This window comes from Aotus nancymaae, unplaced genomic scaffold, assembly GCF_030222135.1.
Source record: "Aotus nancymaae isolate 86718 unplaced genomic scaffold, 86718_ANA_hifiasm-v0.15.2.pri h1tg000057l, whole genome shotgun sequence".
Taxonomy (NCBI): domain Eukaryota; kingdom Metazoa; phylum Chordata; class Mammalia; order Primates; family Aotidae; genus Aotus; species Aotus nancymaae.
In genome coordinates this window covers 1,222,648-1,249,419 of record NW_026988471.1, presented here as the reverse complement: position 1 = coordinate 1,249,419, position 26,772 = coordinate 1,222,648, and the positions used below count along the sequence as shown (strand labels likewise).

Sequence of the window (26,772 nt, the reverse complement as noted above, 5' to 3'; positions counted from 1 at the left end):
TCATTTAAAGTGACTTTAAAAAGATAAAAAAGCAAGTTCTTGCATTCCAGAAATTGAGATTATTTTTTAAATTCCCTAAGAGGGTCAAGTAAACATTTTAAACAATTATTTGTTGAATGTTTCTCATGTCTAGAACATGTCTATCAAGTTTAAACTAAGAAAATACATAGTTTTCGAATCATCTACACCTTTGTAACAATATTCTACAAAGGAAAAAACAAATTTAAAAAAATATTAAAGTATATTAAAAGTAATATTTACAAATGAAGGAAATACGTAGTTAAAGCTGAATTGATTCTATTAGTGTATGTTTTAGATACACCAAGAAGCTGGAAATGCTAGCTATCTAATTGCGTCAGTCAGTAACTTAAACTATTTCCGACATATTTTTAAGTGCTTTTGTATATTCTAGAAACTTGTAAGAGTAGCCCTTTAAAAGGCTCGTGTAAGAAGAGACACCAGCTGTTCTCAGGAGAGAGAAAAGGAGAAAAGGAGAACTCGGTTTTGTGGGGCACCTGCCTGCTCGTTGCTGGGGGGCTCACATGTGCTGTTTTTCATTTGCTGCCGTAGAGTGTCAGAGGCACTACCACTCCTCTCACAAACGGATAGACTGAGGCTGAAATAAATACGTCTGCCAGGGTTAAACAGGTGTAGACCCTCCAGCTTAGGTGGTATAGACCCACCTAAGCTGGGATGCCTCAAATTTAGCAACCCTTGATAATTCTGGTATTTCTGCATCTTAAAAGAAGAGATTATAGAGAATCACCTGTACATCTCTGTTCCTAGCCAAAACCAAGCCAGCAAACACCTGAGTCTCCTGTGTCTTCTGTACCAGTGGGCACCTCCTCCACCTGCCCGTCACCTGAGCTGGAAACCAGACTGTGTCCCACACCTATCCCCTCACCTCACCCTGCACGTCCTGCCTGGACCTTCCCAGGCTGACCTATGACCTGACATTGCTTCTTAAATGACCTTCCACCACCTGGCTGTCCTTTCCTCCATCTCATTCCCACACTGCAGCCAGAGTGATGGATTCCAGCCCTGAGTCAACTGTATAGAAGTTATCCCACCGTCTACACTGCCCAGAGCTCCCTCAGCTCCTGAGAGGAACACCACCTGGCAGGCCCTGACTGCCTGCCCCCTCCCATCCCCAGACTCTGACCACCTCCTGCCCTTGCAGCCACCCTGAACTCACCCTCTGGGTCCCCCTATCTCTCTGCATCTCTCTGTCCTCTGTGTCTCTGTCTCAGTCTCACTCCCTGCTCCCCACTGGGTCTCTTGAAGCCTCATCTGTCCTCTCTGGCAGAGTAACTGTCTGTGCTTGCTGTCCCATGATGTTGGGAGTGGGTTCGTATTGCTCAGTGGCATGCTTTCCAAATAAACGAATAAATCAATCATGCAATGTATTCACTCAGCACACTTTTATGGAGCACCTGCCCCCTTCAGAGAACAAAAAGTCAGGACATGGAGAAGGGGTTTGCAAATGCTTCCTCCGCCGTTGCTCAGCTCTGTGATTTAAAGCAAGTGACTCGAAACAGCTCTTCCCTCAAAGTAGGAATCACAGCAGAGTCTACATCACAGGGTCACCGAGAGCGTTAATGGATTTGAGTGGAGATTTTAGACAGCACCGGCACACAGGAAGAGCTCTCCGAGCAGTGCTGGTGTTCACTGAGCTGGTTTAAAACCAGTGCTCTAGAATTACATTCAAATGCACTTTGAATATGTTAAAAATTATTCCATAATAAGTGTTTTAATATTGACCCATGGAGGCTATTCCAGCAATACAAGAAAAATGCCATCTCTAAAAGAAGCGGTGGTGGAGAATCACCGCCAGGCCTGGAGCCGACGGGTCGGCCACCCCGACTTTCCGAGCTCCACTGTCCGGTGGGAGAGGCCAGCGCACGGGACGCTTCCCACCCTCCCCTCTCTCCTCTTTCGACGGCAGTGACAATAGCAGTTGGGAGCAGAAGACACACTACCAAGTTTGGTTTTCAGTTACTTGAGACCTTATCCCTGTTTATATTAAAATTGGCTAAACAAAACATCCAGTAACCGTTATACCTGACATGGAAGTGACAGAATGCAGTACATAAAGTCTCACGCGTGTGAGTTTCTGAGGGACGGCCGCGGCCAGCCGCCGGTTTTCTAGAATAACCAGATGCGAAAAGCTAGGAGTTGTTGACACCTAGTGAACCACAGAAGGACCTGGAAAGCTGCAACAGCTAAAAGACTTCGTGAGCGTCCGCAAGGGCCCAGGGGGCGCAGCCCAGGGCAGCTCGGAAGGGCTGGGGCGACCGGGTGCCACGCCTCCGTGTGTCACCCACGTAACCCGAGCAGGGTGAAAGCAAGGGAAGGCCAGGCTTTCTCGTTTCCAGTCCAGCATGCGTTCACCTCGTCACTTTCCAGTCCGGCATGCGTTCACCTCTTCACTCGACCTAAAGGATTTTGGACTTCCTCTCCGTCACTGGCCGCTGTTAAATTGTGAGAATTCCAAGGATAAGCCTCGGTATGGTTTTCTGTGAGCTGAGGCCACCAGGGCTTCCCTGCCCTGTTTCTGCATTGAGAATCATGTTACAGATACACTCTGGAAAATCATGGGAGGTATTTTTTGTCAACAGAGAATTATTGAGCTACCATGATCTTACAAGTGATCGTATTTACGACTTCTTTGAAGTTTCAGCTGTGTGGAAAAAGAGACAGTGCATTATTTTTGGAATCTTAAAGTATCTTCTATCATATAGAGAGATATAAATCCAGGCGAGGATATGTGAGTAAACATCATTCTGTCAGATGCTCAACTCAGCCTTTCAGAATGACGTGCAAAGATGAAGGGCCACCTTTGCGCCTCTGGGGTGTGCAGGGGCCGGCAGCAGAGCCAGGGAGGTGACCAGGAAGTGCACAGCGTCTCCGAGGCACTGACGGGTCAGCTGAGGTCCTGGACGAGGCCGCAGTGCTAGGCTGAGCCCTTCCCGGTGTGGCTGGGTGGCACTGCCAGCGCCCCCACATTCGCTCTCCTTCCAGCTCACCGCCCCATCAGCAGACGTGGTGTTCACAGAATACGAGGGCAGGAGGGGCCACACTCCCCAACCCACGTCCCAGAGCTGCTCTCCGAGGCCTCCCTGTGAAATATGCTAAACCTCTGGAGACCAACAGCAGGGTCTTGAGCCACGTGGAGTTGAACGCAGATAGAATGAAATAGGCCTGGTGGTTGAATTTGTTGTCACACTCGAAGTTGATACCAGGAACGGGCAGTAGGAGGGAGGATCAGATAGAGAAGGAGCAGAGGGTACTCGCTTGTAGCTGAGGGTGAGACTGGATTCAGATGTTACGTTAACAGATAGAAAATCTTGAGCAATGAACCATGTCAAATGGCAGGGAGCACTGGAAGCTTGAGGCCACGTGATTCCACAGGTTGCTACGCCGAATCCAAATGGTTTGCCAAATGCAGGGACAGGGAAGTGAAACCAACGCGGGTGAAAGCAGGAGACTGGAAGGTATGATACCTGCACTCCACTAGGAAGTTCCCACCCGAGAAGGGAATCACTTAGGAAATTTAAAACATTGGAAGCTTTAGAGCAGAAAAGGAACTGCTGACGCTTCTATTACATACATAGGTAAACTGAGGCACAGCCAGAGTCCAGGTACTCAAAGAGGTGTTAACAAGGCCAAGCCTGGAACTCACGCCCCTGGTCGTGTGTCTCCACATCACCACCCTGGACACGCTCAGGCTGTGTGTGAAATGTGTCCCGTCTTAAACCAGACCCTGCCTGATAAGCTTATGCCCATATTGTCCTGGCAGAGACTCACATGAACTCCTCCTCACTTCTCTTTTCCACGTGCACTTGACTTTCTTCTCCAGCATCCTTGATCTACTGTTTTTTCTACTTTTGATGATTTATTGTCCCTCTTCCGCCCTCCACCACCTTCCCATGCCAGCGAGTTCTAATGGAGCAGGAGCCGTGGCAGCTGCCAGGAGATGGGAAAGGAGTGGAAGTGGGCAGGCCCGTGTGAGGGAGCCCAGCCGGCTGCAGGTGCAGGGGCTGCTGCCGTGTGGACGAGGGCAGTTCAGAGGACATCTGGGCAGGAGGTGGCCCACTTCCTGTGCCTCAATGGCCCAGACATGCTCTGTGAGTTAGGACTCAGACACCCACCACGGCAATGCCCTACATCCCGGACCCCATCCTCCCAAACGTTCTCATAGCCAGATACATTGTCCTCCAAAATCTCGGCGGCCCCAGGTGGTCATGAGTGAAGCCCAGTCCTGCTGATGTCTAACTGCAGCATCCATGCTAAGGAGAATCTCCACTCCCCTGCTCTAAACCTCGCAGGGCCAACATCACCCAACCCGAGCAGCGAGTGAGCCGTCTTGAAATGCAGGGCAGCCACGTGTGGGAATGAACACGGACAAAATGAAACAGGGGCCCCACCTTACACCCTCTGTGGGAGCTTCCAGTCACCTCGCTGAATAGCACGAAGCCAGGAGGGGTGACTCATTCCCCACCGATCAGGACTGATAGGAGGTCACGGGTGGGCCTGGTTATCTGTTTTAGTGGATGGTACTGTGCAGCTGGCCTCAGTGCAGAACAGACTGTCTCAGACAAATGTATTGATGCACCGGTGAAGGAGAAGGAAGCTGGGGAGAGCAGCGGTGGTTATGACCTGCGACACTGAGGCCAGGCTCTGGAGAAGCCGTCCACGCACGGCTGCATCTCCTCGTCCGTTATCTGGACGCACACAGAGAGTATCCCCCAGAACCAGTCCGCTCAGATACAGCTGGCCCTGTGAGGAGGTGGACTGGTGCTGGGCTTAGACTTGCCGGGTTGTCTGGTGGTCACTCGGCACGAAGGTGTGATGGCACGCCTCCAACATTGGCTCTGAGATGATCAACTCAGATCAATCAAAAATGTTTCATAAAGGGAATCTCAGAAATCTGTTTATTTCATATTTGAAATGCTATGTAGACTGATTTTTTTTCTTGAATTGTCTGGTTACTAAAATTATTATTCTTGTTTGCTTATTATGTTTTTAAGGGATGATAACATTTCGCCCTAGTGTTTCAGGGCTGATAGAGACTTAGAAGTCATCTAACTCCCTCGTCTTACAGATTTAGAAAGCGGCATCCACATTGATGAGGGGACTCCCTGAGTCACACAGCAAAGTGGAAATGGAGTCCCTCAATTCCCGCCGCTTCACCGTGCCCGTGTCTTCCAGGACAGCCGTCCCCAACCTTTGTGGCACCAGAGGCTCGTTTCATGGAAGACAGTTTTGCACAGATTGGGGGTGGGGAGGACGGAATTCAAGTGTGTTACCTTGTTAGTGCACGTCAGTTTTATTACCGCATTGTAACATATAATGACATAATTCTACAGCTCACCGTAATGTAGAATCGGTGTGAGCTTGTTTCTCTGCCACTAGTCTGAGGGTGATGGGAGACAGTGACAGATCATCGGGCGTTAGATTCTCACCAGGAGAGCGCAGCCTGGATCCTTCTCAAGCACAGTTCACAACGGGCTCAAGCTCCTGTGAGAAGCTGATGCGGCCGCCGATTGGACAGGAGGCGGAACTCGGGTGGCGATGCCAGCGGTGGGAAGACGCTGTGAATACAAGGCTCGGTCTTGCCTGCCGCCCACCTCCTGCTGTGCGGCCCAGTTCCTAACCACTCCCAGTCCAGAAAAACTGGTTTCTGAAGAAACAAACTGTTTCTCTTCCCTTTCCCTGGTACAGCTGGTCTCAGTTTTGGAAGTATTGATAGTAGAAACAGTCAGGACAATCATTCGTTTCCAAAACTTTAAGGAGTGACGTCTTTGTTGGATAACTGGATACCTGAGTAAAAACAAAAATGGCAGAAGTTTGTTGTTATTCTCACTAGCACACAGCAGTCCCTGTCGTTCACTGAGCACCCAGTGGGGGCCAGGTATGCTACTAACCTCTTTACATATATATTATTTTCCATTTCATCCTTAAAGCAGCCACGTGAGATTAGCATTTTTCCCACTTCACAGCTGATGATGCTCGTGTGTAAGGTTGAACATCTGTCCAAGGTCAGTCGACCAATGAGACCTGCCACGGGCCACACAAGCTCCTCCAGATCCGCGCACTGCATCCTGCTCCCACGCTCTCTCCCAGCATCCTCTCATCCAGGGTCTGACTGGACCAAGGGGCTCCCTCAGGGCCCGTGGTCCTCCTGGCCTCTCTCGTTTGTCTGAGGATCTGGGCACCCTCCTCAGGGCACCGTTTCATCCCAGTCACTGCCTGAACCCGGCACTGGCTATCTTCTGCCCCCCACCTCCCCAGCCCGCACCTCCTCTCCTCCGACCCCTCTTTGCACCTTGCCATTACCTTTCTGGCGTGCATTTTAATGGCATTATTAAGTGCTTGAAAGAACTTGAATCACTTCCCGTTTCCTGGGTGAAAGTCCAGAGTCCCACCCAAGGTTGATCTGACCCCGCCTGACTCTGCACTCTCACCTTCCACCCCTTGCCCAGCCCCACTCCACACACTCCATGCTCCAGCCTTTCGGGTTTGCATTTGTGTTAGTTGTCCGAGCCCGTGGTGTTCTTACGTGCGTTCGTGTCTTTTGCAAATTGTCTTACTTGGGATGTATTGAAATGCTTTCTTTCCCTCCCAGACATCCTTTATGCACCTGTGAAAGCTCATCCCCAGCCTCACCTCTTCCTGAAAGCCTTGCCAGCAACCTGAACGCCTGCCCTCTGTGTACAGTACACAGTGCCCTCTGCGCGTTTTCGTCGTGGGATTTATCCCACTTCATCCATTCATTCCACAAATGCCTGTTGAGTGTCTATGACATGCCAGGTGCTTGGTGCATGTGTATACAGGAGTGAGTGGTTCTAAAATGGTATTTCTGACCTGTCTAAATCCCCCATTAGAACACAGAGCCTTGATGTGAGGATCTGTACTGCTCACCTCTGGACCCCAGCATAGCTCAGCACCCAACATAGAGGAGTCTCCCAAATAGTACACACTGGTCAGGGACTCAGCATCCGAGATCCAAAGCCAAGCGAGGACAAACCCGCAGGACCCCCTTGCGGAATAATTGGTAGTGAGGGAGGTCACACATCTCACTCTGCACAAATGGAATGTCTGTCTATGGTAGTTTTGCCTCTGTCTCCCCTACCCCACCTATTTGTGTGTGTGTGTGTGTGTGGTCTATATCTTATTTCTGGAAAAAAAATGAATTTGTAATATAGCTTTGAAAATCACTCTTTCTCAAGGAAAGATTGTGAGCTTCTGCTGTAAGGGTCTTCTCCAAGTCTGGGCCAATTTCAGCGTGATTTAGTGGTGATTATCGGTAACACTGAAGGTATTTTCTGGAAGGCTGGCGTGGGACTAATAACGTCTAAGCCTGGGAAGTTCTGCACAGCTTTGAATTATGCGGTTGCTTTCATAAAAACATTGACAAGCACTATGGCTCATCTTCTTTCAGTGGGTTATCAAGTCTAAAGATATAATTTCATCTACAAAATATACAAATCCAAATATATCCAAAGCTCTTTCACGACAAAGGCATTTTTATATTTTACATAAATATATATGTAAATATAATGTGATTAAAATAAATCTTGCTTCAGATGTCTATTATACATAGTATGTATTTGGCGAAATGTTTAATAAATTGTATTGTCAATTGCATGTTATACGCATTATGCAAAGCAACCTCATGAATTTTAGTAGGATCTCCGTGTTCTCTGGAATTAGAGGAATGAGGACCTAGGAGACTCAGACTAAATGTTCATGGTAACTAGACAAACGTGAGCTGTATTTATCTGCGCTATCACTTCATTAACAGATTTCAGCACGCTGCGGGGAGCGCGGATGCCTACGTCCCTCTGGTGTTTGTGCTGACGACATTCGTGATAAGCCTTAAATACCTTGATCGGTCTGACTCTAAAAGACGGTAACACAGATCTTTTTCTCTCTCTCTTCCCCGCCTTCTCTCCTTTTTTTTGTTAGTGTATATGGTTGTCCCTTGGCGAAAAAAAGGAAAACACAAGATAAACAGCCCCAGGAACCTGCTCCCAAGCGGAAGCCATTTGCCGTGAAAGCAGACAGCTCCTCCGTGGACGAGTGTGACGACAGCGATGGGACTGAAGACATGGACGAGAAGGAGGAGGATGAGGGGGAGGAGTACTCCGAGGACAACGAGGAGCCCGGGGATGAGGACGAGGAGGACGAGGAGGGGGACCGGGAGGAGGAGGAGGAGATCGAGGAGGAGGAGGACGACGATGACGAAGATGGGGAAGACGTGGAGGATGAGGAAGAGGAAGAGGAGGACGAGGAGGAGGAAGAGGAGGAGGAGGAAGAAAACGGTAATCTTTAAAATATTAGCAAAGTAGCAAGTCGTGATTTGGGTCCGCTGTTCCAGGTGAATTGCCGGCCGTTACTGTGACTGATTGTCGTGTAAATAAATCATTCTGCTCGGTCAGTACTGAGGAAAGTAACTCCTTATGTGAGCTGCACACTTCTGTTAAATAATTCTTCAGATTCTCTGCTAGACTTCAGATTTTATTTCAGTCTAATTTTTATTCAGGTTGCTGTCAGTAATTTGCTGAGATATTCATGGTGTGCCTATTTGATGAGCTTAACAAAATTTACCAAGAAGTTAAGTTACCAGACCTGGTCTTTAACGTTACATTTTCTTGAATGCTCTGTCTGTGAGATTCAATGGTGGGCAAAGCAGTGTTGTTGGAATGCTTAGCCCAGGTACCTCCTTAGGGGAGCTGGAAAGCCTGCCTAAGGACTGGTGCATCAACCAGCAGAGTGGGTTTTGTCTGCAGACTGCCAAGACTTTGCATTAGTGATGGTCACGTCAATGGGATGAAAGGAAGGACTATTGATATGAGATAATCATTCAGCCCATCATCTGCTTCCATATGTGAGAGCTGCGTTTCTGATCGGGGGTTTCCGGAACTAGGAGACACGCGAGGGGAAAGGCCGCCAAGCGCGCGTCAGGGATGTCCCCGGCAATGCGTTCATGGTGACGTGGCTTTCATGTCCAGCGTCCTGTCACTGTCAGGTGCACAATACAAGTTCAACACTAACCCTTTCGTAGAAGTCACATCTTCTGAGGAAAGAGGTGGGAGTTTCGGGTTTGTGTGTGTGCAGTTTTTTTTTCACTTTTGTTTTTGTTGTTTGCAAAGCCTAGATATCATCTTTGTTGGCTTAGGGTTTTCCTCGTAGAAATGCCAAAATATGTTGAAAGTGAAGGGAATTTTCTTTCTTACCCTTCTCCCTTGGGCTCAAAAGTTCTTCAAGAATCTGATTTCCAGGAGAACTAATTTCTGGACACAAGGGTAGTTGTACCAGCCAGTGGGTAGAGCCTCCATACGCTGGGGAGAAGGTCAAGAATCTGATTTCCAGGAGAACTAATTTCTGGACACAAGGGTAGTTGTATCAGCCAGTGGGTAGAGCCTCCATACACTGGGGAGATGTGAGTTACTTGTTGCTAATCTCATGTGCAGGCTTAAATTAGCACTATTCCTTCAGAAGTCAGAATAGTTTGTACTAGGAAACCTGCATTTTATGAAATAATCCTAGATTGTTACATTGGCTTAAGTTTCTTATGCAACAGTCCATCACTTACGTGTACATATATACACAGGCACAGATAGACATAGAGATGATAGATGTGTATATATACACATAGATGCATATGCACACACACATACATTGCATAAATTAAAATCAGTCTGCCAAGATTTTTTGTCTCACTATGGTGGAGCGCTAGGTGAGAAAGCCTATCAGAACACACACCAACAGACTTACCATCATCTCTGTTAAATCTCCTGGGGATGCAATGACACCAGTGTCATTCATGAGATGCAAAGAATTAAAATAATAGATTTGTGTAGTAAAATATTTGGAAAGTTGGGGACAGATTATTTCTGGACACCGTATTAAGCGAGTGTCGTTTTGAGTGACCACGTTAATTGCGTACACTGATGAATGATTTGTAACTTGACCGTGGCTTTCTAAAAAGATGGCAGCTAGCTCATGTTCCCATCCTGTTTGGAAATCAGGGGGCATTCGTGTTTGGTGTGGACGGGAGATCTGTACATAGGTGTCATTTACACCAGGGGCCTTGACCAGATTTTAAGTTTTGCTCTCCATTTTCTAGAATCAAAGATTCAATTTTGGTTTATGTATGGTCATATTTTAAATAATCGTTCTTTAAAAACACAAAGTGATATACTTTGAAAAGTAGCCAGAAGCCTTATGGAAATAGCTTTAGAATGTGTCTGTGTAGGGTTTGTTTATTCTGACTTGAACACTTAGGACATAATTGTTTTTAAAAGCTGGGAAGCAAACTAGAATTAAAGATATTTTTGCAAGAAAAATGTAACTAAATGGGCAGTGGATGTGTGACAGTCCTGCCAAAGGGACAAGTGGCTGACTGTGCCTCAGGACGTGGGATTTCTCACTCTGTGGCCAGACCTGGCATGGGGACCACCACTCAGGTGCTCGGCAAATGCTGAGTCCGGAGCACGGAAGAAGGAGGTGCTGAAAGCAAACACCTGTGAAAAGGCAGCAGGCCCGTGAAAGAATTCATAGTCAGTTGTGCGGTGCCTGGTTTCAGAATTCGTGTTCCGCATCTGTCTCCCCAAGGAAGTAACTTCTATCATCACCTATGATATGGCCTTTAAAGGAATCAAGTGAACTTCTCGAAAGGGTGCAGCTGCAGTGAGATGCTGTGAGATCAGCCTTCCTGCTAGCAGTGTAGATAGGTGCACCCGGTTTCCTGAGCATCCTGGCAGCAGTGTGATACCTCATTCCCTTTCAGGGAGCCTCTCATGAGAATCCCAGGTCCCAGGCAGCCGCTTAGAACCAACAGCCTGCCCCTCTGGGGGACCTTCCACCCAGTTTCCAGTGCCTCAGTTTCTCTGGAAGGACACTGAAGGCTTTTTGATTTCTAAGGCAAACAAATATATTTCTCCTAAGAATGAATCACCTCAGAGGCCTGCTTCCTGGAAACACACCCACAAAGCCTTTCCATCAGAGAAAGATGTCTCCATCAGAGGAGCCCCACATGGGTGTTTCAAGACCCCATTTAGCCAGCGTCACCTGCAGGTACTCCAGCTGGATGGAGCACCTCCAGGCCCCTTATCCCCATCAGGTCAGAAATCTCCAAGCAGCTTCTATATCAAAGGAACAGGATAGTTCTCTTGATAGAGCAGTCACGGTACGTGATCAAATTCCTAATCACGTTTAATGTATTAAAAGGAGGCTGTGAAAGGCGTACGTCTGCCAGTCTCCTGTTTGAATATCCTCACTTGCTGAGTATGTTATGTTTTACCTTACTGTTAAATTTAGTGCCAAAACCACTATCAACAAGCATACGTCTGCCATGCCAGCAGCATCTTTAATGTGAGATGTGCGGCTAAGTGCGGGAGACCCCACACCGTGCACACCAGAGATGTCCTCTCGTCCTCACTTTCAGTGGCTTGGCAGAAATCATACGTTCCCCAAAAGCTGGGGTTTCCCGCCCCGTGTCTGATGGCTGGAGTTCCGGCTCAGCATCCTGAGGCTGCCTCTCCTGCTCCTCGGGTGGCCCTCACAGTGACTGCCATGTCCCTGGGCCAGTAGCAGATCCCTCTGAAGTTGATCATGCCTCTTTTCTAACACACACAAGCACAGACAGTGGCCTGAGGTTAAAATGAAGCCGCGTGGTCGGAGCTCGGAGCCCAGTGTGACTCTCGTGCCCACCCTGCCTGGCACAGTGGCCGTCTGAGTGCAGAGACCAGGGCATGGTGACGGAGCTGCTAGGACGAGGTCACGCTGGCCTCAGCCTTGACAGCAGAGACAAAGTCTCAGGCAGTTTATCCCGGCTGGATGCCATTATTTGTTCAACCAGTCGGGTATTTTTTACCTCTATTATAAACTGAAATGGGGACTTTACTGAGAGGTTGTTTTAGATAAAACAAATATATACAAACTCCCAGATGATTACAACAGGAGCCCACAGGTTCTAGGAGGAGTATTATTTATAATTTATAATTTAAGAATTAAGTATTTATTTTAATTTCAAAGACCCTCCAGCACTGTTGCTTACCTGAACCAAAACAGCACTAATGATGCACATTTCCAACGCGCACGTTTAATCGCGTCATTGGGTTTGATCTTCATGTTGATTGTATCAGATGGGTAGGGCAGACGCTCCTTTTCTCTCATCATACAAGTCAGAAACTGAGACTACTTAAGGTTGTGTTATTTTCTGTAGGTGGTGGATAGATAATCAAACACTTTGCATGGCTTTCCTTGTTACGGAACTCATGCTGTCCTGATCACCTTCTGCTTATTGGAACAACAGGGGATAATACCTGAGAAATTCATTTCAGATTAAGTTCATATTTAATTAAGCAAAGTCATGTTTATCGTACAGTAAACCCATCACAGGCTGGTCTTTTGCGTGAAGAATTTTCAGAATACATCGTTACAGTCTAAGTCCGCACTGATTAAAAACTCCCTTGTTATCCTAAAGTTAAGAAAGTTATTGTTCAATAGTCATAGATTTTTCTACTCTCTGATCTTTTTATGTTATGATAAATATTATTCAGATTCCTGTGCTTTGAGAAATATGTATTGGATGGGCATATGAGGCCAACAAGTTATGGTGTATATTCACACTAGTCTACTAACTATCTCTAGATAAATGTACATACACACATATGGATATTCTTTGTAGTAGACACTACCTCTTCCCATAGGCAGGAACCAGCATATCAGGTCGCAGAGCCTAGCAGCGCGTGCTCTGGACTAAAGGAAGCTTCCGTGTATACAGCCGTCTTTTGCACACAGGTGTTTCTTTAGATGCTCTGTTTCTGGAATATTTTGGAGAATAGTTGAGGTTCTGTCTTCACTGCTCTTTATTGAATCTCAGGGCTGCCTTGCCACTTGGTCACGAGGTTAAATCAGGTGAAATGCAGGTGTCTTCCTTTTCTAAAGTCTCCCTGGCTTCCTGTGTCGAGTTGTCCAGATGACTGAGCCAACGGATGCCTTGGCGTCCTGCACTGCTGGTGTCTAGAAGAGGGAGCTGCCTGAGAGGGAATCTGCATGGTCACGTCAGGACCTTCTCCATGTACGACCTGATGGCTGTGACTGCTCTGGCAGGACGTGGAGGCTGCCCTGAGGCAGAGTTAGTGTGCAGACAGGGTGGGGAGTCAAACGGGCTACTTTAGTTGGCGGAGTGCCATGACTCTTCTGCCAGTGGCGGGATCACCGTGGTGCCAGCAATCCGTGCCTGTTCGATTCTAATTTCAGGCTCTGTCCTCCTCGTGCATAGGACAGTTTTCTAACAGGGTGTTTCCACTCCCCACCCTCTTTATTGAAGGGAATTCCAGGCAAAACTCATGCTGTATAAAATCCTTCTCACAGAAACATTTCTTTTCTCATGGTAAAGTGCCCAGGGCGTGTTTTCTTTCAAACAGGATGAGGTGCTAGGCCCCAAGTTGCCAGCGCAGCCTGAGGATTTGCGGAACACAGGCCTGCGTGTTCGGGGGAGGACGGCGTGGAGGGCTGGGGCGTCGGTGGCGTGGCCTCTGAACTCCCCAGCGTCCCTGCAGGATGCCGTTCTCCATATTGATTAGCCAATTATCCTCTCCCATCTTTCTCAGGGAAATGTCCCCGATGAAAGCAAGTGGAAATGCAGACAGACTGTGAGAAGCAGAATTAACCAACCAGTTTTCACTGCAGTCAGCAGAAAAGGCAGTGAGTTCTGAGACCAACATAGAAACAGAGATGAAATGTTAGCATGCAAGGCTTCAAGCAGAGGCGACTGTGGGCGTGCTGGGGAGAAAGTACGTGACCATTCGCTGTCATCTGGAAAACTCGCCTTGCGCTGCACCCACGGAGGCGCTTCTCAGGACGTGGCTCATGCAGCTACACTGAAGTCCGTGGTACTGCGTCTTGGGAAAGATAGAATTAGACGTTTTTAGGAGTCAGTATATGATTTAAAAAAAAAAAAACTAAACTCTCTTCGTGCAAACTAATTGTGTAAAATTATAGAAATATAATTGTATCTTCTATTTCCCAAACCTTCAGGTACCTTGATACAAAGCAAAAAGCTGGCTGCAAATGTTGTCTCATGTAATTTAAGATGCAGCTAGAGGCCGGGTGCAGTGGCTCATGCCTGCAATTTCAGCGCTTTGGGAGGCCAACGTAGGCAGATCACCCGAGGTCAGCAGTTCAAGACCAGCTTGGCTAACATGACAAAACCCCATCTCTACTAAAAATATAAAAATTAGCCAGGTGTGGTGGGGCAGGCCTGTAATTCTAGCTACTCGGGAGGCTGAGGTGGCAGAATTCTTGAACCCGGGAAGCAGAGGTTGCAGTTAGCCGAGATCGCACCATTACACTCCAGCCTGGGCAACAAGAGTGAAACTCCATCTTGAAAAAAAAAAAAAAAAAAAATGCAGGTAGATGCATAAAGTCCTGGGGAAACTCCTTTTAACATAATAATGAAAACAGAAAATGTGAGACGGGGGGTCTAATATGCTTTTATTCAATTTGTCTTTAAGGTCCACTCTAAGATAACAGCTTATGTGGTATGCCTTGTGAGTGTAGGCTTCATTCCAAGTTCTAGTTTATCCAAGTGTAGATGGAGCTGAGGAATCAGGTGTGTTTCCAGATCTGGCTGTGCCACATGCCCTAAGCAAGTCACCTAGTCTCACGGGACCTCAGTTTCACTTAAGATTAGGCTAATAGTTCATGCCCTTCTTTCGCTTTGCTATCTTGTTTTGAAGCTTAAAGAAGTTGCAGAAACAGAAACGCTTGACAGATGTGAAGCGGTTCAGAACCACACCATCACAGTTGTGATCAAGGGCAATCTCACATGATATTCCTCTCCCACGAGTTTATTCAAGCTCTTCCGTAACCCCGACCCTAACATCACGACCCCCTCCCCACATGCAGCAAGTGTATCGTGTATACTAAGGCTGCAAGAGTTTAAAAGATTCAGAGTATCACGACAGCTCATTTCAAAACACAGTGTGTATTTCTTTTTCTCTGTGCCCAGAGGGGCACTGGGTTGCATCCAGACATAAAAACTAAACAGTCTCCATTTTCCAGAAGAAATACATAATACAGTATAGAAGAGGTGTGTATGTAAAAGATACAAAGTATGGTGCTTTACAGGGGGCAGAATTAGAAGTCACAAACGGAGGTGGAGGCTTTAAGGATTTGATTTGAAAATAAAAACATGCATTTTTGAATATTCGGACTCACTAAACTTTAAATTAGATTGCTAAGAAAAATGGTCGTGTTGTCTCTGCAAGCTCTGTAGAAGCAGATCAGAGTCTTCTCTCTGACGTGGGTGAAACATGGTAGACTAGAGACAAAGAAAAGGAACCCGGCTGTCCTCTCGAGCTCCCTCCCCACCCAGCACATTTGTGTGAGCAGCCACGTGTTTCAAACTCGTTCTGGAAAACAGAAGAACCAGAATTTTCCCAAAGTCTTATGTCTACTCCCTGGGTTCCCAGCACTGAGAGTAAAAGTAATCACTCTGGGGACGGGGAGTGTTCACTGTGGTCCAGCTGATCCGGAAAGTCTTTGACCAGTGTGTGTGTGCGTATGTGTGTGTGCGCGTGTGTGTATGTGTGTGTGCGTATGTGTGTGCGCGCGTATGTGTGTGTGTGCGTATGTGTGTGTGTGCGTGTGTGCGTGTGTGTGTGCGTATGTGTGTGTGCGTGTGTGTGTGCGTGTGTGTGCGTCTGTGTGTGTGCGTATGTGTGTGTGTGCGTATGTGTGTGTGCGTATGTGTGTGTGTATGTGTGTGTGTGCGTGTGTGTGCGTGTGTGTGTGCGTATGTGTGTGTGCGTCTGTGTGTGCGCGTATGTGTGTGTGTATGTGTGTGTGTGTTCATGAGAGACAGACAACATGAAAAAGAGAGACAGAGACAGTGGTGTCCTTGGTTCATGTGTTTCAGTCTATAACTGAGCAGCTGTTGACTCCAAACAGCTCATTCTCTGGGTGGAAGAATATGACTTAGTTTTTAATCCCTTAATTTAGGTAAGCCAGATACCTAAAACATCATCAACTAAAAAGACCCTCAAAACTTTATAAATAAATGAAACTTTACTCATTTACCTTGTAGCCCATAGAACAGATAACATTGAACGTCACTGTGTCACACAAGAGCGTGGAAACGCTGTCCCACACGCTTTGTATAACTCTGCTCGTGGGTGGTTATAGAAAATACATGTCATAGAATACGTATACATAAATTACATAGATGAGGTTGAATATATGTGTTATAAAAATCAAAATTAGAGCCCAGCTCCATCTGAACTTCCACCCTGCATCCGTTCTGGCCAACACGGCAAACCCTAGACCAATGAGTTTATTTAAATGAAGATAAGTTAAATTCATTACAACCAAATAATGTTAGCAATTCGCTTCCTCGGCCACACCAGTCGCACGTGGGCTGCCCAGTGTGCTAGGTGGTGTCCACGCCCAGCTTCCTGTCACCTGCTTGCCGCTGAGCTCAGTGCGGTCTCTTCTCCTGGTGCTGCAGGAGCCCCCTCTAAACACGCTCACGCGCGTACCCACTGAGCTACACGCATCACAGTCTCGCATGATCCGCTCCAGTCTTTCGATGAGGCAAATCACTTAAAAAAAAACTTCCCTCGCATGTTAAGCCACTGGGTTCCTATTCCTTTGAATCCAAAACTGTTCAGTCTTCTGAAGAACTCAGAAAAAGAATTTTTGTTCACTGTTTAAAACGAAGCCATATTAACAACTTAAAGTCCAGACATGCTTATCCGTCGGTCTTTTTCTGGCCTACGTTGTGTTTTCTTCAGCCTAAGCAGCATTTCTTCCATGCTGGGGCTGGAATCTGTGCTGCCTGAACTTCCTCTAAGTAGAAGCAGATGCCCAGGGCCCAGGTCTTCTCTGTCACCCGGGAGCCCCGGGGGGAACCTCTGTGGCTCTCTGAGCTCTTGCCTGGGTTCCCTACAGAAGGACCATCAGCCCAGCGGGGGCCATGGAAACTGCCTGGTTCATCAGACCAACATGAGTTGGATTCCCAGATGTATGTCCTAGCCACGTGACCTTGAACGACACGAGGAAAGCTCCTCAGATCCATTCCTTCATCCACGAGGTGATGAGAACAGTGTGAGGCCTGCAGTGTGTCAGTCAGAGGTCCGGCATGGGCCTCTAGGGAGTGTCCCGGGCACGCGGACGCAGCTGACGCGGCTTCTGCTTGCTGGTGCCTTTGCTGCCCTCTAGACTGTGTGTGTGATTGGCCCAGGCTTCCCTGACAGCCGCAGAAGGCATCCGGGGTTACGTCTGGATGTCATGTTGGTGTGCTCCAGCCTCGATCTCACAGCCCTCCACCTCCCTTACAGCACACTCCACCAGCACGTGGCTCCACGGCTCCTGGAGCTCCAGGCGCCCTCTCTTCCTCCCCCAGAACACTCCCGCCCCGACGCCGCTCACTTTCCCGCCTCCTTAGGTCTCTGCTCGACTGGCATCTTCTCAGTGAGGACTTGCCTGACCCCCCAGCCCACGTCCCATCCACTGCCTTTTGATTCTGCTTCATTTCTCGTGGAACACACGTCACCACCCGGCATCATAGCATTTACTCTCTGTTTTTATCTCTTTCACCAACTGCAGTGGAACTCGCATGACTACAAGGATGCTCTCTTTGGTTCATCGTTCATCTCTAAGTATGGCAATAAATAGCTGTTAAATGAATCAATATTATTCTGTTAGTTCCCTCCTTCTCCCCCCACTGCCACACCCAGCAGAGTTTGCTTGTGCAAAATTGTGATAATTATGTTTCTCTTTGACCTGGTAAAAGGATTGTGCTATGTTGCCCTCTCCAAAGACTTTGGAGTTTTCAGTTTGATCAAAGTGTCTAAGCATCTCAGTGTCTCACTCAGGTAAATACATGGCTGGTGGAAATTCATGCATGCCTCCTGTCTCAGACAGGCATTTCCTCCATGCCTCAGTTTCCTGTATAAGATCATTCTTCTGAGAGATATGATGTTGCAGCTCGGTCAGCTGTGGGGGATCTTCCACAACCTGAGCCAGCGCCTCTCGAAGGCCGCTCCTGCCTTCCACTGTCAGTGGCCGTGGGAGTGTGAGCGGTGTCTGGCCTTGTGCTTCCTTTCAGTCGTAAAGAAGGCTTTCAGCCACTGACAGGAACCAAGATTGCTTTAGGAATATGCGACTTAGTCGGGCATCCTCTGGTGAGGTCATATGCGTGAAGGGCAGACAAGCGCCTTCCCGGGTTTCCGAGCCCTGCACTGGGTACGTGGATGGGAGTGGGGCGATGAACTCTCCTTTCCTGGAGCTGAGGAGGGCATTGGTCCCGGCTACACAGAGGAGATGGATTTACAGGGACAGAAGGTAAAAGGCAGCGGCGATGCAAAGGCGCAGGGAAACAAACTCCCGTCCAGAGACTCCCTTCTATTGGTGGAGAAGTAGGTCGAGCTGCTCAACGCACAGACATTTATGGTAACGAGACTGAGGCCCAGAAATAACCATAGAGAGAACAGCACACGCAGAATGGGCTGGGAGTGTATTTTGGGTAATTGCATACAATGCACCAAAACCATCTCCCCAGTAATTAGCGCCAAGAAGAACAAAGAAGTAACCACACAGACACTGCGAGGCCCAGCAGACGTGGGCGTCGTGGAGCACGCGGCTCTGTGAGTTATTCTAAGTGCGTGCTAGATGTCCTCTCCGGCCCTGGCAGCAACCTCTCCAGGTGCGTCTGCTCCTCCGTCCACCACGGCAGATGAGGAGCAGGGCGAAGGCCCAACCTGGGAGGGGAGATTTCCCCCAGGCCGGCCCTGCCTTTCTCCTCTCTAAGGGATGAGTTGGTGAGATTCCGTCTCAGCAGGACCTGAGGACATGACACACCATTTTCCCACACGCAGGGTATGTGCAGACAGAACCACGGACCCGCGCCATCTCCAAAAGTCAGAAAGAAGTGGCGAAGGGCAGCACGCAAACCCCAGGTCCTCTCGGCCACCCCGGCCAGTGCACGCAGTGCAGGAGGATTGTTACCAAGGTGCACTGTTTCTACTTTTCTTTGTTTGAGAAAACAAAGTCGCGGGGCATGATGCTCATGACCTGTGTGGAAAATTCGTCTGTACTCCAAAGCCCTGTAACTCGACTTCACCTACATAACATATCTGCACATGCACCCCGAACCTGGAAGTTTAAAGACAGGCCAATCAATTCTAAACACTTCTGTAAGCAACAGGGAGATCATATGCCAGACAGCATTCATTTTAAACACCTCTTCAGAGCCGCTTTGAGTATTTTATCAGTATCTGAAAACAAAATTCAGATGCCTCCTCACCTGTCCTCACGGCTCCCAGCAGCCCAGCGCAGTGCCTTCCCCGTGCCCAGCAGCCCCGACGCTTCTGCCCGCAGGACCCGGGAGAGGTGCGTGTGCCATCAGGAGGATCTGATGTGGGTACATCACCAGCGCGTGAAGCTTCGTGGTTGCAGGGGGCGGATAGGGTAGGAAAACACCCTGTGGTTTAGAAGAGAAAGGAAAAAGGAGATCAGCGTGGAATTAGATTGTCTGCATCTACTGAGCAAAAGAGGCAGATGAGTTGTCAGGGAAGAGAGGGTCACCCGAGGGACCACAGGGGTGCCTTGAGAGGCAGGCGTGCTCTGCTCTGAGATAACGCGCCTCTCTTGCCGTTCAGTGAAAGGATCAGGGGCGCCCGGAAGTAGGCTCTTCCAATCGGAGGCCGTTATTTAGGAAGCGATCTGGACTGTGTCACGCAGTACTTAGTGCAGAAGTCCATCCCTCCCTCCATCCCCAGCTGTAGATCTGTGTCCTGAGCACTTACTCACACGAGGGGTCTGAGGAAGGGTTTTTCTTGAGTGGCTTCTTGAGTGGAGCCGCCTTCAAGCTGGATTCCTGTCTCTCCAGTGGAGGAAGCGTGCGGGACCTGAGGCCGAGATCTGTCTTTCCGACTTGAAGCAGATAAATGCCCGCTGAACAGAGCTCTTCCTATGTCTCAGAAAATGATCTCTGAGATAACACTGCTTTGTGACCCTCTCCAGGGTGACAATTCTGGACTCATCCCTGTGGAGGGCGCATGAACGGCAAGCAGGTGCTTCAACTCCCTGCACCTAATCTCTTCATGTATTAAATTTAGAATGCATGATCTCGATAATTCTGTCTAGCACTAAAATTCAAGGAAAATGGCAATGGCTGGCACTAGAGAAAATGCCCAGGCTAATCCGTGCTCAAGATTAATAAGAGTAGTGAGAGCGAGCTTCTGCTGGGATAATTTTAACCTCTGTTGACTCAGAAATCACTGAACTGTGCAAATGGACAGATTGTTCTGAAAATTTCCCGTGATACTGGAAATAAGACAAACAACAGCACTGCTGAGTTAGAGGTGGTAGGAAAGCGTGATGCTGAAGTCTAGAGCGGAGCCAGGGACAGCGTCGGCTGGCGGGTGAGACATGCCTCCCACTCCCAATGCCGCTTCACCCTCCGGGTTCCCCTTTACCTGCGTTGAACTGCAGGGCTCTGAGTTAGAAGGAGCCTCGGGGTCTTCTGGTGCAGCGCCTCACTGGTAGTCGAGGTCGAGGGAGACAGAGGATGGTACGGGGATCTCATGCTGGCAGTGAGCCAGGACACCTACAGCGCTGCGGGCAGCCGAAGCTCAGAGGCTGGCTCCGTGCCTAGGAGAGCTACCCGGCTGAAGGGCACCTGGGCTGGGAAGGTGACTTCTCCCCTCTCATGAAAGGAAAGAGACCACAGTGTAGCAACATGTGTCTGAGGCATTTGAAGCAAGAGGGGAGATGAACTCATGCTGCTCCACCTGGTCCTGGCAAGGGGAGGGGGTGGGTGCCACCTAAACACAGGGTCACGCCCACAGAAGTGTCAGGGGGTCCGGCCTGTCCTGTGCCCCATCTTCCTCCCTGCACATCCTGGTCCCGGCCCCCGACTCTCTCCTGCCCTCCTACCCGCACACGTCCCTCGGGCTTCCCAGGCGCCTGGAGTGGCGAACCCCATGCGTCCAGAGCCCTGGATTTTCCTAATTTTCTAATCTCCTTTCCACCTCAGAATGGACCTAAACAGTGCTCAGAACCCTGGCGGATGCAGGCTCGCTAAGCTGGCAGTTCCAGCACAGCTCTGCGTGGTTGGTGACACAACCAAGCCTTCAGCCCAGAAATCAATGCAGAGTATGGAGTAAGGAGAAAAAAAATCAGAAGATAAATGCAAAAATAGCAACAAAAGCATCCCGAATGCTGAGGTGGAAGGGAGGCGCGTTACCCTCTGCTGTCGAAGCGCTGCGTGTCTGGCTGACTAGTGCAGAACGCGCCTCCTGGCAGGCCTGGGTGAGAACCGTGTGACCCCTGCACGCCTGGGTGAGAACTGTGCGCCCCCTGCAGGCCTGGGTGAGAACTGTGCGGGCCTGCTTGCTCTGTAGGTGGAGCAGTGTTGCATACGTTAAGGGCTGAGCTGTACCCAGAACTCCAGGAGACTCCGGCTCTGCCATTTAACAGTGAGTAATGGGCAAACTGTCAACCCCTGTGGCTCCGTACTGTCACCGTGCAGAGTGAGCAGGAGGTATGGTACCCCAGTGCCTCTCTCACAGGGTCATCAGGGGAACCAGGCAAAGATGAGTCAGACTATTCTATACTCACTGATTTCATTCCCTCTGCACAGAAGGATATGGTCTATGGAACACGTATGCCCAGGTACAGAGGCTCACACCTGTCATTCTAGCACTTTGGGAAGCCAAGGCAGGCAGATGCTTTGAGACCAGCATAGACAACATAGTAAGACTCTGTCCCTACCAAAAAAAAATACGATATTTAGCCAGGCGTAGTGACGCATGACTGTAGCCTCAGCTACTCAAAAGCTGAGGCGGGAGGATCACTTTAACCGGGGAGGTTGAGGCTGCAGTGAGCTGTGATTGTGCCACTGCACTCCAGCCTGGGCACCCGGGCCAGACCCTGCCTCAAACAGACAGAAGGAAATATATAGGTGGTTTATGTGGCCTTTTTTCCCTTATCATTGCAGTAGCTATTAAAACACCATCATCCTTTCATTAAAATGAATACATTGCCATATTTCCGTATTTACAAGTCAAAATGTATTTTGATAATGATTTATTTACGTAACAAAACACCACATCTGTAATGTGATAGAAAGCAGTGCTCCTTCACGATTCGAAACTCACTGGAATAAACTGACAGGCCGTCTCTTTCGCCCGGGGAAGGCTGGGGTGATTTTCGCTTTGGAGCACGGTCCCCTCCTGCGCCTGTTCTGGGGTGATTTTCGCTTTGGAGCACGGTCCCCTCCTGCGCCTGTTCTGGGGTGATTTTCACTTTGGAGCACGGTCCCCTCCTCCGCCTGTTCTGGGATGATTTTCGCTTTGGAGCACGGTCCCCTCCTGTGCCTGTTCTGGGGTGATTTTCGCTTTGGAGCACGGTCCCCTCCTGCGCCTGTTCTGGGGTGATTTTCGCTTTGGAGCACAATCCCCTCCTGCGCCTGTTCTGGGGTGATTTTCGCTTTGGAGCACGGTCCCCTCCTGCGCCTGTTCTGGGGTGATTTTCGCTTTGGAGCACGGTCCCCTCCTGCGCCTGTTCTGCGGTGACTTTCGCTTTGGAGCACGGTCCCCTCCTGCGCCTGTTCTGGGGTGATTTTCGCTTTGCAGCCGGGTCCCCTCCTGCGCCTGTTCTGGGGTGATTTTCGCTTTGGAGCATGGTCCCCTCCTGCGCCTGTTCTGGGGTGATTTTCGCTTTGGAGCACGGTCCCCTCCTGCGCCTGTTCTGGGGTGATTTTCGCTTTGGAGCATGGTCCCCTCCTGCGCCTGTTCTGGGGTGATTTTCGCTTTGGGGCACGGTCCCCTCCTGCGCCTGTTCTGGGGTGATTTTCGCTTTGGGGCACGGTCCCCTCCTGCGCCTGTTCTGGGATGATTTTCGCTTTGGAGCACGGTCTCCTCCTGCGCCTGTTCTGGGGTGATTTTCGCTTTGGAGCACGGTCCCCTCCTGCGCCTGTTCTGGGGTGATTTTCGCTTTGGAGCACGGTCCCCTCCTGCGCCTGTTCTGCGGTGACTTTCGCTTTGGAGCACGGTCCCCTCCTGCGCCTGTTCTGGGGTGACTTTCGCTTTGCAGCCGGGTCCCCTCCTGCGCCTGTTCTGGGGTGATTTTCGCTTTGGAGCACGGTCCCCTCCTGCGCCTGTTCTGGGGTGATTTTCGCTTTGGAGCATGGTCCCCTCCTGCGCCTGTTCTGGGGTGATTTTCGCTTTGGGGCACGGTCCCCTCCTGCGCCTGTTCTGGGGTGATTTTCGCTTTGGGGCACGGTCCCCTCCTGCGCCTGTTCTGGGATGATTTTCGCTTTGGAGCACGGTCTCCTCCTGCGCCTGTTCTGGGGTGATTTTCGCTTTGGAGCACGGTCCCCTCCTGCGCCTGTTCTGGGGTGATTTTCGCTTTGCAGCCGGGTCCCCTCCTGCGCCTGTTCTGGGGTGATTTTCGCTTTGGAGCACGGTCCCCTCCTGCGCCTGTTCTGGGGTGATTTTCGCTTTGGAGCATGGTCCCCTCCTGCGCCTGTTCTGGGGTGATTTTCGCTTTGGGGCACGGTCCCCTCCTGCGCCTGTTCTGGGGTGATTTTCGCTTTGGGGCACGGTCCCCTCCTGCGCCTGTTCTGGGATGATTTTCGCTTTGGAGCACGGTCTCCTCCTGCGCCTGTTCTGGGGTGATTTTCGCTTTGGAGCACGGTCCCCTCCTGCGCCTGTTCTGGGGTGACTTTCGCTTTGGAGCACGGTCCCCTCCTGCGCCTGTTCTGGGGTGATTTTCGCTTTGCAGCCGGGTCCCCTCCTGCGCCTCTTCTGGGGTGATTTTCGCTTTGGAGCACGGTCTCCTCCTGCGCCTGTTCTGGGGTGATTTTCGCTTTGGAGCACGGTCCCCTCCTGCGCCTGTTCTGGGGTGATTTTCGCTTTGGAGCACGGTCCCCTCCTGCGCCTGTTCTGGGGTGATTTTCGCTTTGGAGCACGGTCCCCTCCTGCGCCTGTTCTGGGGTGATTTTCGCTTTGGAGCACGGTCCCCTCCTGCGCCTGTTCTGGGGTGATTTTCGCTTTGGAGCACGGTCCCCTCCTGCGCCTGTTCTGGGGTGACTTTCGCTTTGGAGCACGGTCCCCTCCTGCGCCTGTTCTGGGGTGATTTTCGCTTTGGAGCACGGTCCCCTCCTTCGCCTGTTCTGGGGTGACTTTCTCTTTGGAGCACGGTCCCCTCCTGCGACTCTTCTGGGGTGACTTTCGCTTTGGAGCACGGGCCCCTCCTGCGCCTGTTCTGGGGTGATTTTCGCTTTGGAGCACGGTCCCCTCCTGCGCCTGTTCTGGGGTGATTTTCGCTTTGGAGTACGGTCGCCTCCTGCGCCTGTTCTGGGGTGATTTTCGCTTTGGAGCACGGTCCCCTCCTGCGCCTGTTCTGGGGTGATTTTCGCTTTGGAGCACGGTCCCCTCCTGCGCCTGTTCTGCGGTGATTTTCGCTTTGGAGCACGGTCCCCTCCTGCACTTGTTCTGGGGTGATTTTCGCTCTGGAGCACGGTCCCCTCCTGTGCCTGTTCTGGGGTGATTTTCGCCTTGGAGCACGGTCCCCTCCTGCGCCTCTTCTGGGGTGACTTTCGCTTTAGAGCACGGTCCCCTCCTGCGCCTCTTCTGGGGTGATTTTCACTTTGGAGCACGGTCCTCGCCTGCGCCTGTTCTGGGGTGATTTTCGCTCTGGAGCACGGTCCCCTCCTGTGCCTGTTCTGGGGTGATTTTCGCTCTGGAGCACGGTCCCCTCCTGTGCCTGTTCTGGGGTGATTTTCGCCTTGGAGCACGGTCCCCTCCTGCGCCTCTTCTGGGGTGACTTTCGCCTTGTAGCACGGTCCCCTCCTGCGCCTCTTCTGGGGTGATTTTCACTTTGGAGCACGGTCCCCTCCTGCGCCTGTTCTGGGGTGACTTTCGCTTTGGAGCACGGTCCCCTCCTGCGACTCTTCTGGGGTGACTTTCGCTTTGGAGCACGGTCCCCTCCTGCGCCTCTTCTGGGGTGACTTTCGCTTTGGACCTAGGTCCCCTCCTGCGCCTGTTCTGGGTTGACTTTCCCTTTGGAGCTAGGTCCCCTCCTGCGCCTGTTCTGGGGTGATTTTCGCTTTGGAGCTAGGTCCCCTCCTGCGCCTGTTCTGGGGTGACTTTCGCTTTGGAGCACGGTCCCCTCCTGCGCCTGTTCTGGGGTGATTTTCGCTTTGCAGCCGGGTCCCCTCCTGCGCCTCTTCTGGGGTGATTTTCGCTTTGGAGCACGGTCTCCTCCTGCGCCTGTTCTGGGGTGATTTTCGCTTTGGAGCACGGTCCCCTCCTGCGCCTGTTCTGGGGTGATTTTCGCTTTGGAGCACGGTCCCCTCCTGCGCCTGTTCTGGGGTGATTTTCGCTTTGGAGCACGGTCCCCTCCTGCGCCTGTTCTGGGGTGATTTTCGCTTTGGAGCACGGTCGCCTCCTGCGCCTGTTCTGGGGTGATTTTCGCTTTGGAGCACGGTCCCCTCCTGCGCCTGTTCTGGGGTGACTTTCGCTTTGGAGCACGGTCCCCTCCTGCGCCTGTTCTGGGGTGATTTTCGCTTTGGAGCACGGTCCCCTCCTTCGCCTGTTCTGGGGTGACTTTCGCTTTGGAGCACGGTCCCCTCCTGCGACTCTTCTGGGGTGACTTTCGCTTTGGAGCACGGTCCCCTCCTGCGCCTGTTCTGGGGTGATTTTCGCTTTGGAGCACGGTCCCCTCCTGCGCCTGTTCTGGGGTGATTTTCGCTTTGGAGCACGGTCGCCTCCTGCGCCTGTTCTGGGGTGATTTTCGCTTTGGAGCACGGTCCCCTCCTGCGCCTGTTCTGGGGTGATTTTCGCTTTGGAGCACGGTCCCCTCCTGCGCCTGTTCTGCGGTGATTTTCGCTTTGGAGCACGGTCCCCTCCTGCACTTGTTCTGGGGTGATTTTCGCTCTGGAGCACGGTCCCCTCCTGTGCCTGTTCTGGGGTGATTTTCGCCTTGGAGCACGGTCCCCTCCTGCGCCTCTTCTGGGGTGACTTTCGCTTTAGAGCACGGTCCCCTCCTGCGCCTCTTCTGGGGTGATTTTCACTATGGAGCACGGTCCCCTCCTGTGCCTGTTCTGGGGTGATTTTCGCTCTGGAGCACGGTCCCCTCCTGTGCCTGTTCTGGGGTGATTTTCGCCTTGGAGCACGGTCCCCTCCTGCGCCTCTTCTGGGGTGATTTTCGCTCTGGAGCACGGTCCCCTCCTGCGCCTCTTCTGGGGTGATTTTCACTTTGGAGCACGGTCCCCTCCTGCGCCTCTTGTGGGGTGATTTTCGCTTTGGAGCACGGTCCCCTCCTGCGCCTCTTCTGGGGTGATTTTCACTATGGAGCACGGTCCCCTCCTGTGCCTGTTCTGGGGTGATTTTCGCTCTGGAGCACGGTCCCCTCCTGCGCCTCTTCTGGGGTGACTTTCGCTTTAGAGCACGGTCCCCTCCTGCGCCTCTTCTGGGGTGATTTTCACTATGGAGCACGGTCCCCTCCTGTGCCTGTTCTGGGGTGATTTTCGCTCTGGAGCACGGTCCCCTCCTGTGCCTGTTCTGGGGTGATTTTCGCCTTGGAGCACGGTCCCCTCCTGCGCCTCTTCTGGGGTGATTTTCGCTCTGGAGCACGGTCCCCTCCTGCGCCTCTTCTGGGGTGACTTTCGCTTTAGAGCACGGTCCCCTCCTGCGCCTCTTCTGGGGTGATTTTCACTATGGAGCACGGTCCCCTCCTGTGCCT

At 50.7% G+C, this 26,772-nt stretch overlaps 1 protein-coding gene across 20 annotated transcripts in view; it reads left to right on the top strand.

The window, feature by feature from the left end:
• MYT1L (myelin transcription factor 1 like) overlaps positions 1-26,772 on the top strand; it is a 556,234-nt gene that overhangs the window by 391,859 nt on the left and 137,603 nt on the right. For all 20 annotated transcript variants that reach the window (XM_064363806.1, XM_064363803.1, XM_064363802.1 and 17 more), the window contains one exon: positions 7,972-8,327. In XM_064363806.1, the coding sequence (XP_064219876.1) occupies positions 7,972-8,327 (356 nt within the window). The remainder of the gene's footprint in view (positions 1-7,971; positions 8,328-26,772) is intronic.